Source organism: Garra rufa, chromosome 16, assembly GCF_049309525.1.
Source record: "Garra rufa chromosome 16, GarRuf1.0, whole genome shotgun sequence".
NCBI classification, from domain to species: Eukaryota; Metazoa; Chordata; class Actinopteri; order Cypriniformes; family Cyprinidae; genus Garra; species Garra rufa.
Genome location: NC_133376.1, coordinates 29,491,860 through 29,510,404, shown reverse-complemented (window position 1 = coordinate 29,510,404; position 18,545 = coordinate 29,491,860). Strand labels below are relative to the sequence as shown.

General features: G+C 36.3%; 1 protein-coding gene across 5 annotated transcripts in view; it reads left to right on the top strand.

Annotated features, from left to right (window-relative positions):
• Nucleotides 1–18,545, top strand: part of LOC141287931 (teneurin-3) — a 137,221-nt gene that overhangs the window by 105,998 nt on the left and 12,678 nt on the right. For 3 of the 5 annotated variants that reach the window (XM_073820036.1, XM_073820034.1, XM_073820038.1), the window contains 5 exons: nucleotides 2,071–2,338; nucleotides 4,250–4,393; nucleotides 14,441–14,690; nucleotides 16,625–16,645; nucleotides 17,687–17,919. In XM_073820036.1, coding sequence (XP_073676137.1) covers nucleotides 2,071–2,338; nucleotides 4,250–4,393; nucleotides 14,441–14,690; nucleotides 16,625–16,645; nucleotides 17,687–17,919 — 916 coding nt within the window. The remainder of the gene's footprint in view (nucleotides 1–2,070; nucleotides 2,339–4,249; nucleotides 4,394–14,440; nucleotides 14,691–16,624; nucleotides 16,646–17,686; nucleotides 17,920–18,545) is intronic. The other 2 variants (XM_073820037.1, XM_073820035.1) reach the window with 1 other exon arrangement.

Genomic DNA, 18,545 nt, shown 5'->3' with positions numbered 1-18,545 from the left:
CCGCATCGCATCTGGGAGTGAAATGCGTCTCGGTTCATTTTTCCTTAAAATCAAAATAAATTTGTCTATGCGCCTCAAGCTCATCTAAGCTGTATGATTTAATGACACTACAAAATGTGAGATCACCAGGTGAGTTTTACTTACAGAACATATTGTACGGTCAGGAAAACCACATATTCGCAAGACCACCACACAGATATTGCTACTGAATTAATGATGACAGTGGCGTACTATATCATGTTCCTGTGACAGAAATAATTCACATTTTATGCTTGTAACATAAATCACTTTTAAGACTATGAGTGGAAGTCAGCAGGGATCAGACTTAATTAAAACAGATATTTTTTGTGGAAAGCATTAATTGATATGACTGTCATTCTGAAGATGTTCATACTGTATGATGCTGCTTGAAAATTACATTGGTTGTCTTTTTAACCCTTTACAAAGCTTCAATCTGAATGTGTATAAAGCATCTGCACTGTTTTAACTCTTGACATCAGCATTACCACACACTGCTATTCAATGGTTTAGGGGTTAGTAAGATTTTTTAATATTTCTGAAATACAGCCGAACCAGATTTTATTCAGACGCCTTCAACATTTCTGACATTATCACAGTTTATTTGCTATAGTTTAGAAAAATGGTAATAAAATATGAAAAGGACTTAAACTGTCAGAACAAATTAATCTTGATAATGTCAGATAACTTGGGTAGAAAGGTATGTAATGGATTACAATCAACCAAAAATTCTGTTAGTAGGGCAATATTTACACAACTATCAATACTTCATTGACCAAGCAATGCCTAATTTTGTTCAGTCTGTGGTGTAAAAAGGTCAAATTAGCAATTTAAGAAAAACACTTAAGCAAAACATCAAAAGTCAAAGTATCTGAACAATTTTTGGTCCCAATTTTTTTTAAATTTTTTTTTTTATAAATGTTACTGTTAGTCCACTGTATGAAGATTTTTGGGGTATAATATGTCAAATTTTGGGAAAAGTTACTTTTAAAAGTAATGCATTACAATATTGCGTTACACCCTAAAAAAGTAACTAATTGCGTAACTTTTTATGGGAAGTAATGTGTTACCTTTTAAATCTGGGAACTGCTTGCTTGTTTGTTTTTAATATAAAAAGTTCTGTTTTTGGCAAATGTAAAAGCCATTTCACACCAAAAGCCTCAGGCTGAAGGAAAGGTAAATTTATGTCTATACAGTAGAACGCAGGAGAAGAAAGTTCAACACTCTTCAGCAATAAATAGAAGAACAAATGTTAGTTTATCTTGAGTAATTTTTGCTTAATAGTATAGTTGAATTGGATCATCGAAGATTAGCAGCAAAGACACTGATTAATAAAATGTGATTAAATACATATATTTAATCACAGGATATTTGTATAATTTTTTAACATTATTAATTATGCATCATATTCTGAGTTGCATTTCACTGTTTTCATTCATTTTGAGGAATACTGAATTAGTTTTTTTGTGAGTGTTCACATTTATTCTAGAAGTAAAGTAACATCTTACTCCTGATTTCTCTCAACATGGGGACAAGAGAGCTTTCAATCAATAAATGGGAGAAAAAAGTCACTGGCGTTACTTATTTGAAAAAGTAACTTTTCTTGTACATTAAAAAGTAATGTGTTACTTCACTAGTTACTTGAAAAAACGAATCTGATTATGTAACTCGCATTACTTGTAATGCATTTACTTTGCTATCTTCACTTACATAAATTAACAATAGTGTCCTGCGCCCACTTGTAAAAAAATTCAAAAATTATATCTGGTGTCTGAAAATATTTGGTTTGAGTGTAAGTCTCTTATGCTCACCAAGGCTGTCTTTATTTGATCTAAAATGCAATAAAAACTGAACCTTGCTGAATAAAAGTCTGAATATTTTCCAAAAAAATCTTACTGTCACCAAACTTTTGAATACTAGAGTCAATTCATAGTCTTCAATGAATTTACGAAGCAGTCCATTTTTTTTAAATATCTGACAATAAAAATGATAATGAGCCAGAAGGAAATTTACACTACAGGCAATTAACTTCCTCTCTCATGCGCATCACAGGTTCTTCATGAGCACACGGCCATTCCTGGGAGTGATTTAGACTTGATTTACTTGAGTTCACGTGCTTCAGCCTACAAACCTGTTCTGAAGGTCATCTTGACCCAGTCCAGTGTGCCCTTCGGCTTGGCCCGGGTCCATCTCATGGTGGCTGTGGAGGGCAGAATGTTTCAGAAGCAGTTCCCAGCTTCACCCCGGCTCTCTTACAGCTTTATCTGGGACAAGACAGATGCGTACAGCCAGAGAGTCTACGGACTCGCAGAGGCTGTAGGTAGGTGGTGGAACAATGGGAGGAAACAGATCTATATAAAGCCCTGTGTGTATGAATATATTATTAACTTGGACTGATTTAAACCAGGAGCAAATTAATCTTTTTTCACCCAGATATTTCAGTGAGACGAATCCCCTATAAACTGATAGTACAAGTCAAACTGATTAGCAGAAGAGGGGCTTATTATTAGAAGACCAGAAGGTTGAACTAAATATTCTCTGAACCTTAAACTAATGGTTTTTAAAGGGATTTAGGACAGAGAATACAGTACAGTAAAATGGTTTCATACCAACACCGCCTCAAAATGTTTGATTTAAACCTTGCTGAAAATACACATAGTTCAAAAGCCATTCTCATTTTGTTGAATTTGCATCGCTATCCTAACCATCTTTTGCTAAACTGACACTGGCTTGTGTTCTAGCAATAAATAAAAGCTATAAGCAGCTGCATTTTTCTAGTCCATCTATATATTGCTGACTTCTCTTTGCATGTATAATTAGTCTGCAAATGAAGCGCACTGAGAAACACTAGCTTTCAGAAGGTCACAGGCCCATTTAGAAAATGTTGCTACGACTGGACTCGCTGTAATCATGCTATTTGCTGAAGGATCTTTTCCTTAACAAGGTTGTATCTGCTCTGAAATAGTTACTGCACCAGTTTGCCATGTGCATAAACAGAAAATTGTCAATACCACATATATTTAGCTGGTAGTACACACTTTCCATAAACAAGTAAGTCACCTAATGAATAAAATATGTTTAAATTGGTGCTGTCGATCATTTTTTTTTTCTGAAATGTATCGTGATTAATCCCACCTAACCTTAAAGTTGTTAAATATATTTTTATATTGTAATAATTTCACATTCAGTGTTCTAATTAATGTACAAACAACATAAAGACAGTTTATTTTTAATATTTGTTTAAAAAGATTGTGACTGAAGGTGAGTATCACTGATATTAATAATACTGATGTCTCTAGGAAATTATTTTTCTCTAGCCACTCAACATTGCATTAAAATTAAGAGCTATCAATTTTAACAGTAATTGGACTTTTAAAAATAACAATTGCTAATTTTTATCGAACCTAAAAAAATCTTCACATAAACCCATTATTTACCTGTGTCCTTCAGCAAGTAGGACAGAAATTTAATAAAGTTAGGAAACACTAAATACTAAAATAAATACAGATAAATCCTCTTTTTTTTTTCTTTTGTTCTTTGATTAGCAGCAGGTGGGTTATTCGGTTATTTAACTGCTATTACTTTAAGAGCTGCCACTGCTGAACACGACGCGGATCTGACACTTATGCTCATTTTTTATTTATTTTTTTGCTTTAATATGAAGTGTATATAATATAGTTCAATTATAGTGTGCACAGTATAATGGCTGACGGGACAGGTACATTTTGTCCGTCTGTTGTCAAAATGATTCATTTTTCTTTAATGCCAAAAATCTTTGATTAGTAATATGCATTGATTTAAAAAATTGACCCTTATGACTGTTTTTTTGATCCAGGGTCACATTTGGCCTAACAACATTTTATCTGACCGCAGTTCATTGTTGTTCTACTGCCTGGCACTGAAGTGAAGTTGGAGTGCGCATCTGAAACGTTTCCTGTTTGAAATGGTCAAAAAAGTAGTTCTGCGACTAAATGAATGCATTTCTTTCCAGGAAAAAACAGAAGCAGCAACATTTTTAATGCTGTTAAACTGGAAAAATGAATCGCCTGCGTTAATGTGATAATTTTGACAGCACTAGTTTAAATGTTTAACATTTTATATACTTAAAATATTTGCATGTAAAAATATGCTTTATTTTATCAATTTAAACATGAAACCTATATTAAATTGTGTCGAAAAACATTTGAGGATAATAGATACCTTTTGCTCTGTTTCCCTTTCTATACTGTAGTATCCGTGGGCTTTGAGTATGAATCATGCCTGAATGTGATCCTATGGGAAAAGCGGACAGCCATGCTGCAGGGATATGAGCTGGAGGCCTCCAACATGGGCGGATGGAGCCTGGATAAGCATCACATCTTGGATGTGCCAAACGGTAGGAACCGCTTATTAAACCCCAACGGAACCACCTCACGGGGAAATGTCCCCTCACCAATTCAGGGGTCAGTGCTTCTACCTGGACTCATTGTCATAAATATTCATCTTAACATGAAATATGGTTCATTGCCTCATTTGCACATAATAAAGCAGAGTTTGAAAGGGCTAATCGCTCACAGTGATGACAGATTAAATCGGAATCATTAACACAGCGTGCCAAGTCAGAGCTGTGCTCTCCAACATTATGGGGGACATGATTTGGCTGAATGAACTTTATCCAGTTTTCAGGCGCAGAATGCATACTTATAGCTTAATTCAATAAAAGTGCCATTAAAACACAAGTGTGAATATGGAAATGTGGCATTATTCCACCAGACATTCCCTGTTCCTTTGTCTTCATAATGAAACAGGGTGACAGGGAAGCTCATTCTGTCAGCTTAAATCTCCATATTCACACACATAATGGCATCTTTTTATTCTCGGTAAATGACGATGTGTGCACAGTTTGAACCGGATCCAGCAGTCGTATTTAATAGCGCGTTTTGGGAAAAGAAGTCGGCTCTGCAGCACATCCCGATGCCCTAAATGAAAACACAAGATTAGACTGACGTTTTTCAGGTGCGCTTGTCTCTGGTTGTTTCTCTAGAGTTAGTTAGTGTGACAACATCTGATTGTTCCCCGCCTGAACCAAAGATTTTAAGCCTCTTTCTGATTGCTGGCTAAATGCCCAGTTGGCCTCCGGATTTCCACATCCTTTAATCTGACGACCTGCCGAACAAATGGTCATGGCTGTCTGCTCAGCCCTTATTTTTGCACCTCTAGACAGTTTATCTAGTTTAAGCAGTGTTACTGCCAATAAGTCTTAAATTCTCATTTTACACCTCAAGCGCCAGAGTGGATTAAACCAATTGCAGATTTTCGATCATTATCTTATTTAGATTAGACCATTATTATAGAAATGCTTTGGTGTTCGAATTTTATCATTTCATAGTTAATCTTGATTAGTTAATAATGCATTTAATTAATTTGCCAAATCCAGTAGGGTGCATCGTATCACATTATTCTGGCTCCCTTTTTATTATTATTTTTAACATCATGAAAGATATTATAGTAAATATTTGGGGATTTTTATACTCCTTAGACTTTTTGCTAGCTGCTGAAGTTCATAGACTTTGAATTGAAGATTAACTGCATTGTTTTTGCTGTTTTTGTGAGCTAAATCTGTCAAAAACCTCACAGACACAGTTGAAAGCGATGGAACAAAAAGCTCGGGAACTGCATATTCTGATGGAAAGCACTGAGGCATAGAGCATCTGTCCTAAAGCTCTCAGCTCTGTTAAATATAAATCCATACCATGATCGCCTGTTCTTCTTCTTCTCATAACTCAGTTAGCAGGTTTGCGGTTAGGTGAGTTTTACATGGGGTTGCTCATTATTTATCTTACATGCTCATAATCTTCTTATAAGTTTACTCCGAGAAGAATAGCTCTTAAAAGAGCTTAAGACATAAATCTGGCTCAGACCCTGTTTAATCTGAGGTTTATAAATTAGATGAAAGCTTTGCACATTTGGGCATGTCACCTTTACAATCTTTTCGATTAGTGCGTTTTTGTACATCAGAAGCGATGCATGGCAAGTGATGGAGATGGGAAAACATTTTGTCCTGAAGAAGTTGTCATAAATGTAATCAATTTGCCAAAGGGAGATCTTCTCTTTGACAGTCCCATTTGTCTCACTGATTGATAATGCAGAGCCTCTCATATCTATGGCTTACAGGTTTTGATCAGCAGTCAGCGCTTGTGCAAACTGTGTGTCTAGGCATATGTGTATGTGTTTGAGCAAGAGCTACATCCCGTTGCTAAGTTTTTCTGTAAAACACATCCATGCTCTTGGTGACTTTAAATATTATCATAGTCTTTATCTTCAATATTTTTGTCCAGATAGCTAATAAAAATTGCTTCTATTATGCATTTTTATAATTGAATGCATAGCAGTTATTGTCAGCATAACATTTGAAATTAAAAGGTTTAACTGAAATCTTTTGTTGAATTTCATAAGTATTTAGTTTGTTCTTTTGAGAACAGTACTTAAGCAGCATGAATTCCACACATTTGTCTAAAACTTTATGATGTTCTGCGGCATAATTTGGAAATGAGCCAAAGAGCATACTGTACTTTTTATCAAAGCAAGAACAACTAACCATCAGTACACATAAATTCAGATGATCAGTTTTACAAAGTTGCTTATGTGATTAGTGATTATTCTTTTTGTATTTTTTTTTTTAATTTCTAAAAACTTTTTTAACTAGGTTTAAGTGAGAAAAATATGTTTAGTGAAGAAATATTAAAGATGTTTCACTATTTCTATTTTCTCATTGTATTTGTTACCTAGAAATATTGTATAAACAGTGCCTTGCGAAAGTATTTATATCCCTTCATTTTTTTCCACATTTTGTTAAGTTGCAGCCTTACGTTGAACTGCTTTAAATAACTTTTTTTTCCCACATTAATCTACATGCCATACACCATAATAACAAAGCAAGTGGAACAACTTTGCAAATTTATTAGAAATAAAAAACTGAAATGATTCCATTGCATAAGTATTCATACCCTTTTCTGGGACACGTGAAATTTAGCTCAGGAGCATTCATATCACTTGTAGATGTTACTACAATTCAAGTGGAGTTAACCTGTGGCAAATTCATTTGAATGAGCATGATTTGGAAAGGCACACACCTCTCAATAAAAGGTCTATCAGCTAAAATGCATATCAGAGCAAAAACCAAGCCCTGAGGTCAAAAGAACTGCCTGTAAAGCTCAGAGACAGGATTGCATCAAGACACACATCTGGGGAAGATTTCAGAAAAAATTCTGCTGCATTAAAGTTTCACAGAAGCATGTAGTCTCTGTTACCCTTAATGGAAGACGTTTGAAACAACTAGGACTCTTCCTAGAGCTGGCCTCCTAGCCAAACTGAGCAATTGATGAGGAATGGCCTTGGTTAGACTGGTGACCAGGAAGCTTCATGATCATATACTGTATGCAGATGGGAGAAATTTACAAAAGAACAAACTTCACTCCAACACTCCACCAATTTGGTCTTTATGGCTGTGTGGCCAAACTCAATCCTCTCCTCAGTGAAAACCCACTTGGAATTTGTAACAACTAAAGAACTCTTAGATTGTGAGAATTTTTCAGCGGCAGGGACTGAGGGACTCTTCAGAGTAGCTCAACACAGCAAAATAGCCTTAACAAAAACCTAGTGCAGAGCATTCAGAACCTCAGATTGAGCAGAAGGTTTACCTTCCAACAGGACAGTGACCCCAAGCACACAACAAGAGTGGCTTAAAGACAACTCTGTGAATGTCCTTGAGTGGCCCAGCCACAGCCTGGGCTTGAACCCAATCAAACATTTCTGGAGAAACCTGAAAATGTCTGCCAACATTCATCCAAGCTGACAGAGCTTGAGAGGTGAAGAGGTGAGGAGAAGAATGGCAGATAATTGCCAAATGCCGATGTGCAAAGCTTGTCGCATCAAACCAAAAAGACCTCAGGCTGTAAAGGCGCTTCAACTAAGTACCTTGTTAAGGGTATGAATACTTATGCAAAGTACTTATTTCAGTTTTTTAATTGTAATAAATCTGCAAAGTTGTCACAAATCAGTTTTTTGCTTTGTCAGTATGGTAAATTAATAGATTGATGTGGAAAAAAAGTAATTTAAAGCAAGTTTGACATAAGGGCTGCAACATAACATAAAAAACTTTTGCAAGGCACTGTATTTCTTATTCGTTTTAATGTTAAATCTTAAAAAGTTTAATTTTAGAAAACAAAAAAAAAGTTCAATGTCATCTCCCCACCATAGGTGTCAATCCTTAACCTTTTTGGTGAATTTTTCCGATATGGCAGACTGTTTAGCCTGACACCTCTTTATGAATGCTGAAGAACACCTAGAAGATTTGATATTCAGCTTGTTTGCTTGACATTTACAAAATAGTTTTATTTATCCCATTGCTATTTGATCACCATATTTGCTCAGTGAATAATCAATAAGCATAAGCATTGCATTACTGTAGATGACATTGAATGAAATTTCTATTCATGGAGTTTGCTGTACTTCATAGACATTAACATGTAGCTGAGAGTGGCCAAAACAAATCGACTGCTTCTCACCTAAAGGTCTAGCCATAAAGTCGCAAGTTAATCAGGCCACAATTTATAACATCCATGCTGCATGGGTAATGACGAACACTAATGAAAAGCGTACTTTACATGTAATTATTTTGTGACGCTGTATGTAATTAGTGGTTCTTGCAATGCTTGCACACAGTTTGTGTTATGGGTATCTTAAATTGTGTGGCTTGTTAAGGACATTTGTGCAATTACTTTTCTAAGCAACTTGTTTTATTGTTTATAGACCTGTGCTGAGGGAGCTGAGCTGAACAATATCTAGGGAACAAAGTACATTGTTAGTAAGAAACCATACAGAACATCTCCATAGCAATGTCCTGGTTCCCACAATGCCTTCATGGCAGCAAAGTCGATTGTTCCAATCATTAGATGATTTATTGTTAATGATGTTCTTGTTGCACAGGGTTTTGCATAGGATTTACAGTCAAATCTTTGTAGATCTACAAGTTCATTATTTTCTTCCTAATATTTGAACAGTGGTTCATAAGTAGTGCGAGCAGTGCATAATGAGATTAGAGCAAAGCAATGCAGCAATCGCACAGTTTGAGCAAGTGAGAAGTGTCGTTGGTTTGTCTTGCTGTCAAGGTCAGTGGCTTTGTTGAGTCACACTTAAAAGCAGGCACCCAGACCAATTCATCTTACTTAATGGTACATTGTAGACCTCTGAATAAGAACGGCAGCTTCTATTGGGCCGGGTGTTCTCGAGATCCCCTCTGACTGTGTCTTCATTCCAGTCCTCCTCTCAATCAATTAATCAATGGCAGGGCCTAATCAAGCAGGAACAAATTGCTATGCACCCTGCTTAGCTGCACATGGGAAGACATTAGGCATGATTCGCATGCAGTTGAGAATTGCAGAGGGTTTTGGGTCATTTAAGCACTCTGTGAATTAACAGCTGATATCAGCCAATGACAGTTTACCACGCTTGCTGCTAAAGTGACAGTCATCACACTAAAGAGGAATGCCCGATGAGACTTGGCACTGGATGCACTTGATTTGTCTCCTCTGTGACACGGGCGCAAATCTGCATATTTTGAAAATCATCTAGTTGGCCTGTATAATTAGGCTGTTTTCAGGTTCACATCTTTGGCTGTTTATGTAGGACGCTTTTTGTTAAAAAACAGTTATACGTAGTGCAGCTAAATGGAACAGAATGATATGGTTTTGACTAGTCTTTTTTTAGCATGACATGCCATTTTAAAAACACAATGCTTGAGGCAGGATGCCAAAAAATGCAATGCAATAGCTAAAGATTTCTGTCTGAATAGCTGGGGGATGTAGCTGAAGATACCAAAAAGGTACTTCTGGATGTTAAATGGATAGTTTACCTGAAAATGAACATTTTGTCACTTCATGTCATTCCAAACCTGTAAGGCCTCTGTACATCTTCAGAACACTACTACTCTGATCATGGAAATACATAAAGCAGAATATTATAGTCAACTAGTTGGTCCAAAGACTAAAATGTTTACTAGTTCAAGGGATAGTTCACCCAAAATTGAAAATTCTGTTATTTACTCACCCTCATGTCATTCCAAACCTGTAAGGCCTTTGTACACATTCAGAACACAAATGAAGATATTTTTGATGAAATCCAAGAACTTTCTGGCCCTGCATAGACAGGCAACTACCATGTTCAAGGCCCAGAAAGGTAGTAAGGACATTGTTAAAATAGTCTAGGTGACATCAGACAAACCAAAGTGTCAGAAGCAGAGCAGAGACTTTTTTTTTGACTGTCTTCTAATCGAGGATGGTCTACTCTGACTACGGAAATACATAAAGCAGAACATTGTGGTCGACTAGTTGGTCCGAAGACTAAAAAGTTGACTAGTTCAAGGGATAGTTCACCTAAAAATGAAAATTCTGGTATTATTTACTCACCATCAAACCTGTAAGGCCTTTGTACATCTTCAGAACACAAATGAAGATATTTTTGATTAAATCCAAGAACTTTTTGCCACTGCATAGGCAGCAACTACCACGTTTAAGGCCCATAAAGGTAGTAAGGGCATCGTTAAAATAGTCTATGTGACATCAGACAAAGTTCTGTCATTAATTACTCACTCTCATGTCGTTCCAAACCAATAAGACCTTCATTCATCTTCGGACCACCAATTAAGATTAAGAGCTTTCTGACTCTGCAAAGACAGCAGCACAACTGACATGTTCAAGGCCCCAAAAAGTAGTAAGGCTCAACCTTAACTTCATGAAGCTATGATAATACTTTTTGTGCGCAAAGAAATCAAAAATAACAACTTTATTCAACAATTTCTTCTCTTCCGTGTCAGTAATTGCTTCGTTCACACAACAGTATGCATGTGGTGCTGCTGACACAGGAGTTGGCATTTGACATAGAATGTCCATCTCTATTAGTTCGTCATCTGTATATTCTGGTTCAAATAAGTAAGGCTGGGCAAAAAAATTGCAAGTCATCCTCTCTGTTGAAATCTTCAGACGTGTTCTTCAGTCTTATGAAGAAATTGTTGAATAAAGTCATTATTTTAGTTTTCTTTGCACACGAAAAGTATTTACATAGCTTCATAAAGTTAAGGTTGAACCTTACTCTTTTCTTTGGGCCTTGAATGTGTCAGTTGTGTGTTTCTGTCTATGCAAGGTCAGAAAGCTCTCGGATTTCATTAAAAATATCATAATTTGTGTTCCGAAGATGAATGAATGGGTCTTATGGGTTTGGCACGACATGAGGGTGAGTAATTACTGACAGAATTTTCATTTTTGGGTGAACTTTTCCTTCATCTAGTCAACTTTTTAGTCTTTGGACCAACCAGTCGACCATAATGTTCTGCTTTATGTATTTCCATGATCGGAGTACCCTCCATTAGAAAAAGTCTCTGCTCTGCTTCGACACTTTTGTCTTGTTCACATGCACAAAATAAGAAAAAAGAATAATTACAACAATAATAAAAAAGAGCTGCAGCCATGACAAAACATTTGAGACTGAACAGTTTCAGATTCCTATAGTTTTACTGAAACCCGGCCTCGGAACCAATTACAAAGCAATGCGATGGTGTGTAGCCACTGAGGTAGCTAGTTGCTGAACTCGAGATGTAGTGGCCAGCCAATGGGAGTGTAGTTCAGTGCAGTGTTATTGATGTGATTAATAGGCCAAAGCAAGTGTTGAAAGTCTAACATGTTGCTCAGTATGAATAATTTATGGCCCTGGGCATGGCACTTCCCTTTGAAGTTCTTCTTTGAAGCCAACCCCAAAAAGAAACAAGTTAAATTTTCACAGGACTGAAATATTTATCTGTAATGACCCAAGCTCCTCGCTCAGTCTTGGACTGAAAGCGGTGTTAAAATGATTGAAACGATCAAAGGTTTTAGAAGCTGAGATCTATAGGGACTGGAAAATAAAGCACACAGCTGTGTATACAATCACCTCTCAGGTGATCGAAACGTCTCCGGTTGGTACATTTAATGCCTGAGGACTGTATTCTATTTTTTTTTTTTTTTTGGATATTGCACATTTGAGACAGATTCTCTCTGATTCGACAGCATAAACAACAAAAAAATCCTTTAAAAATGCAATCATAGTTTTGCTAGCAAAACTGCTATGCTGAGCTTTCCTCTGAGCATGTTATAAAATAGTTGCTGGAAAACAAAGTGACCAAGTATGAGACAAATACATTTATGTGCTAAAATAATTAAGAAAACATGACTAATAGGTGGAAAGAAAAATAATGCAAAACCAAATCAATCAAATCAAATAAGATGTAATTGTGCTTAAAACTAGACTGCTCAAGAAGTGCTCGATTTATTTCAAAAGTTAGAGTCTAATCATCCATATTAATGAAAATGTTCATTATGGTAGCTCTGATGCCTTAGCAGCTTAATTCTTTTTGGAGCTTCCTCATCAAAGTGCTACTTCAATGTCCACATTAATGGAGTTTCTAACGGAAGCTCGGGAAGATCACAGCGCTAAGTGCCCCCTTTTCATAGCGATGTCCAGGGTAGGAACTTTCATCTTTAGTTGAGTTATATGCTCAGGCCCTTCCATTACAGCCAGGAAAAAAAATGTCCGCTCTTTTTTCTAACTCTCTTATAGATTACAAGAGCATTTGAGGCTGTGAAGTCAGATAAGAATAGCATTATCCTGCTTGTCTGTATAAAACTAATTAAGTAACAATTTCATGCATAATGGTTTTTTTTTTTTTTTTGCAATTGTATTTTTCATCCTACTAATAGTAGCAGTAGTAGTGGTAGTAATAATTTTCTCTTTCTGGGTCTATGTGATTCTTATATTAGGCAGTTTCCACCACTTAAAAAAAAAAAAAAAAAAAAAAAAGGTTATTGTGACTTTTTATCTTATAAAATCTTCTGACCTTCTCAGAATTTAGATATAAACTCACAATTGCGAGTAATAAAATCAGAATTGCAATTCTCACTTTTTTTTCTAAAAAATGTGATATAAACTCATAATTCTGACCTTTTTTCTCCAAATTGTGAGATTTAAACTAACCATTCTGACTTTTGTCTTAAAATTGTGAGATATAAGATATAAACTCACAATTGCGAGTTATAAAGTCAGAATTGCGAGATAGGAACTTGCAATTTTCACTTTTCTAAAAATTGCGTGATATAAACTCACAATTCTGACTTTTTTTCTCAAAATTATGATACAAACTCGCAATTCTGACTTTTTTTCTCAAAATTGTGAGATTTAAACTCGTAATTCTGACATTTTTACTCCAAATTTTGAGATAAACTCACAATTCAGACTTTTTTTTTCTCAAAATTGTAAGATATAAACTAGCAATTCTGACTTTTTTCACTAAATTGTGAGAAATAAACTTTCAATTGCGAGTTATAAAGTTGGGATTGCCTAATATAAAGGTATAAACTTGCAATTCTGATTTTGTTTCTACAAACTCAATTACAATTAAGTTAGAATTGCAAGAAAAAAAAGTGTTTTTTCGCAAATGCGAGTTTGCACCTTGCAATTTTGACTTTTTTCTCAAAATTGTGAGATATAAGATATAAACTCACAATTGCGAGTTATAAAGTCAGAATTGCGAGATAGGAACTTGCAATTTTCACTTTTCTAAAAATTGCGTGATATAAACTCACAATTCTGACTTTTTTTCTCAAAATTATGATACAAACTCGCAATTCTGACTTTTTCTCAAAATTGTGAGATTTAAACTCGTAATTCTGACATTTTTACTCCAAATTTTGAGATAAACTCACAATTCAGACTTTTTTTTTCTCAAAATTGTAAGATATAAACTAGCAATTCTGACTTTTTTCACTAAATTGTGAGAAATAAACTTTCAATTGCGAGTTATAAAGTTGGGATTGCCTAATATAAAGGTATAAACTTGCAATTCTGATTTTGTTTCTACAAACTCAATTACAATTAAGTTAGAATTGCAAGGAAAAGGTGTTTTTTTGGCAAATGCGAGTTTGCACCTTGCAATTTTGACTTTTTTCTCAAAATTGTGAGATATAAAATTGTAATTGCAAGTTATAAAGTCAGAATAACAAGATATAAACTCGCAATTGCAATAAAGTCAGAATTGCAAATAAAAAAACTCACAATTTTGACTTTTTTCTCGCAATTGTGAATTTATGTCTCGCAATTCTGACTTTTTTGAATTAAAAAGTAAATTCTGAGGGGGAAAAAAACTGTTCTTAGAATTGTTAGTTTATGTCTCGTAATTCTGACTTTATAACTCGCAATTGCATGTTTATATCATGCAATTCTGAGAAAAAAAATGATTCAGTGGCGGACACAGGCTTTCATATATTCTAGTGTATGTTTGTGTGAAAATCAAATAAATATACATTTTTGAGAAAAAAAACAACCTTTTTTTTTTCTTCCAATCTCTTCTGTGTCTCAGGGATCCTGTATAAGGGAAATGGTGAGAATGTCTTCCTCTCCCAGCTTCCTCCCATCATCAGCACCATAATGGGAAATGGCAGACGCAGAAGCATCTCCTGTCCGAGCTGTAATGGCCAAGCGGAGGGAAACAAACTGCTGGCTCCTGTTGCTCTAGCATGGGGCATCGATGGGAGCCTGTATGTTGGCGACTTCAATTACATTAGACGCATCTATCCGTCGGGCAATGTCACCAGTGTCATGGAGCTCAGGTGATTCAGCAGCAAGGAAATCTGGCAGAATACTTGGAGACATTTTGTGGCAAATCGCAGCATGCTGAGAGCCAGTGTCTAGGGATTGTCTCTACAAAACATTTAAAAGCAGAACTATTTTTAATCCACCAAACATTATAGTGCTCAAAAAGAAGGCCTTCGGATTTTGCATAATAGTGGCACCAATTCTCACAGCAGGCGATTTTTGAAGTCCGACAGTAATTGTCTTGGAAGTTATTGTTGAATGCTGTGAATTTTTAAGCAGTGCTTTGGTAGCTGTAGCAGCAGTGGTTGAAAGGGGATGCATTTAGATTTTAGTACGCTGACAGAGTGTTGTGCTTTAGCCCGTTAGAACGGTAAACTCTGTCAAAGAAGTTACTTCAAATCTAGTCTCTTTGAAGTACACACAATTTTAGAATAGATAAGCATGTATTATATTTCAACACGTTCATAGAATTTAATTTCAACACTGTCACATACAGTGATAAAGATTCAGTTCACTTCCAGAATAAGAATTCCCAATGTCATCCAAGATGTTCATGTCTTTCTTATTCGAGTCGAAAAGAAATTAAGGTTCTTGAGGAAAACATTCCAGGAATTTTTTACCATATAGTAGGCTTAAATGGGAGCCGATGAGTTGAATGTCCAAATTGCCATTTTAACACAGCTTTAAAGGGCTCTACCTGATCCCAGCCAAGGAATATCAGCAAAACGTCATAAAAACCACAAATGCTTGCAAATTATTTGCAAGTTGTATTAGAAAATGAGATGTTTTTTACTCTACCCTACCTTTCTGAATCAAAGTACATTAGACGAAGAACTAACTGCGTGTGACCTTTCCAGTATGATTACATAATGCGTAGTGCAAGAGTAGCATGTGTGGTTTAAAAGCATATAATTTTATTTTATTCTTTAGAAAATGAATCATTGTTTTGCTAGATTAGATCCTTACCCTTATTCCTTGGCTGGGATCGTGTAGAGCCCTTTAAAGCTGCATTAAAACTGCAATTTGGACCTTCAACCCATTGGACTCTATTGAAGTCCACTACACAGAGACAAATCCTGGAATGTTTTCCTTAAAAACCTTCATTTTTTTTGACTTTAGAAAGAAAGACATAAACATCTTGGATGATATGGGGTTGAGTAAATTATCAAGAACTTTTTATTTTGGAAGTGAACTAATCCTTTCATTAATTGAAGCTGAAAATAAAATACAAATATAAGAAGAAAAACAAAATATGATATATTTAAATTGAAGTCCTAAAATAACTAACATGAAAACTGAAATAAAAACATTAAATAGAAATATTTTTTAAAAATTATTAAAAGCTTTGAAAATCCAAGGAAAAAGTGGCTTGGAAACTTCTGTCTGTGGTCAGGAGGAGAGTCGGATAATGCTTGTATGTGCAAATGGTTAAAAGATATAATAATATGTTAAGATTAATAAAGAAATATATAAATAGATACAGGGTGAGACTAAGAATTCACTCAATGCTAAATGCCACACATAGACACATGTGAGATAACATATTTGTAGTTTCAAGAGCTTCATTGATTCACAGAACATAGTGAGTTTCACTTTATGTGCTGCTAACAGGACCAATAGTCACAAATCTTTTTTAGTCAATTTCTTGCATTTTCCTCCTTATGAACAGCAAATGTTCATACACAATATGAAATGAAATTTCTCAGTTTGACCGATTTCCATAAACTATTCAAAACATAGGCATTTTGAGTCACTTCCTGCCTTCCAGCTGCATTTCGCACGTCATCAGAATCACGTGACTGCAAACAACCTATACTGTAGTCACCAGTGGGGTCCTGAATTAGATGGACATTAGGTAATGTGAAGTAAATAGAATAAGTGTATACTATTTTACCTAAACTTGTTGTCTCACTTTATGTTTCCCCTTCCTTTTTCAAACTGCCCAAAGAAATAAGGATTTCAGACACAGGTAAGTTACCTGTTGTAAATGTCACATAATGTTGCTGTGTTTTAAAAGACATGCATGTACACAATTTTAGATACGTCATTCGTTGTGACCCTTTTGGGCACTTTTTTATCAATAAAATTAAATGTCCAAAGGGTGTCTACAGAAAGCTAACCCAAGTTCGTTACTAATCCCAAAAGATGTCGAGACACATTTTATGAGAGATGTTTGCACATCACCTTTTTTGACCGTCTAATAGATTTACTGATCCCGTATAAGAGGACTTTGGATTATGACACTCTAGGCCTTTAGCTGAAAAAAGTACCACTGTTTCACATTTTCACATTTGGATTTTACACAGGCCAGTGCCTCCGAGTGTGAATTGGTTTCCAAACAGTCCAGGATATCGATTGAACAGAGTGCGCTCGGTGTGCAAGAATAGCCCTAAAACTGCTTTTGATAAAACGTGAAAAGATTTGCCTGATCCCAGAGGGAGAAGGTCACTGATCTCCACACCCCCACGCACAAAGTCTCGCCTCGACTGGTCATTTAAGCACTAATGGCATGTCTGGAGGGGCCGCACTAACTCATTCAGAAACGAGCAGGCTGATTGGGAGACAGAATTAATGAATGCAAATAAGCGTAGCGTTCTGAAAAGCCATCAGTTGTTGACAGTCATTAAGATATGCATATCATCACCGCATCGCAGAGAACCTTTCCCCGCAAGGGAACAGGAATGATTGAAATGATCTGGCAGTCTTGAAGTCGTCATCACAGCCTCCACAAATACGTTCCAGTCACATCGCATTTACTTCCCTTTCGCACAATCGTTTTTTTTCGTCTTCCCATCTGTCAGGAGCTCACACCCTTTTGATAGATGCGAAAAAACATGCTGCGATTCTCTCAACATCTTTAATGATATTAATATTCTAATCAGTCTCTCATTTCATCTGCCATCTCCAATTGCAATGTCAGACCAATAATTTATGAGTCGCACTGGCTCGGCTTGACAGCAGACTAATGTCTTCGCTCATAACTCCTACTGTTTATGTGTCTCTCGCCAAGTAACAATCCCGCTCACCGCTACTACCTGACCACGGATCCCGTGACGGGCCGGCTCTACGTGTCCGACACCAACTCCAGACGCATCTACAGCCCGCAGGCACTTCTGGCCAGCTCAGAGTCCCAGCAGAACGTGGAGGTAGTGGCGGGAACGGGGGATCACTGTCTGCCCTTTGACGAAGCTCACTGTGGAGATGGAGGACCGGCCACCGAGGCTCTCCTCACAGGACCTAAAGGTATTTTTGAAGGATGATTAAAATTGACAATCAAAAGAGTCATGCATTCTTCTCAAGTAAAGAGTTGAGAAACATGGGTTCTTCAGACTTCGGAAACGTCTGCGATGAATCTTCTGAGGCATACGACACGCTTTGATTGACATGAAAGATCATCCCAAAGCTCTGTGAGCTTTTAACACTGTATTATGGAGTGAGGTTTTTGATTGGCGCTTCAACAAGGGAAATGGGAACTGACAGCCCCAGGATAGGTACTAAATTATTTGACTGAGCCAGACACAACGGATTGATGAAGCTGCTTTGAATGAATCGTGACTTCACCGACATAAATTATAAAACGTCACACTTGTCTGGTGAATATAGGCAACCCATTTCGGCATATAACCTCGTCATGCAGAAAAAGAGATGTTTTCATTGTTTTTCAATAAAATGCCATTCACACATGAATGAACGCGCTGAATGATGGATACATTAGGTGTTGTATTTCCTGTGTAGATGGGTACATAATGCGTTGAATTGATGGGACGTATGCGGAGATCTACATTCTGGCTGTCGTAACTATAAAAAAGTCAGAGGCATTGATGCATACATGCATCTTCCTCGGTTGGGACTGAGATTTCTGCCATAAC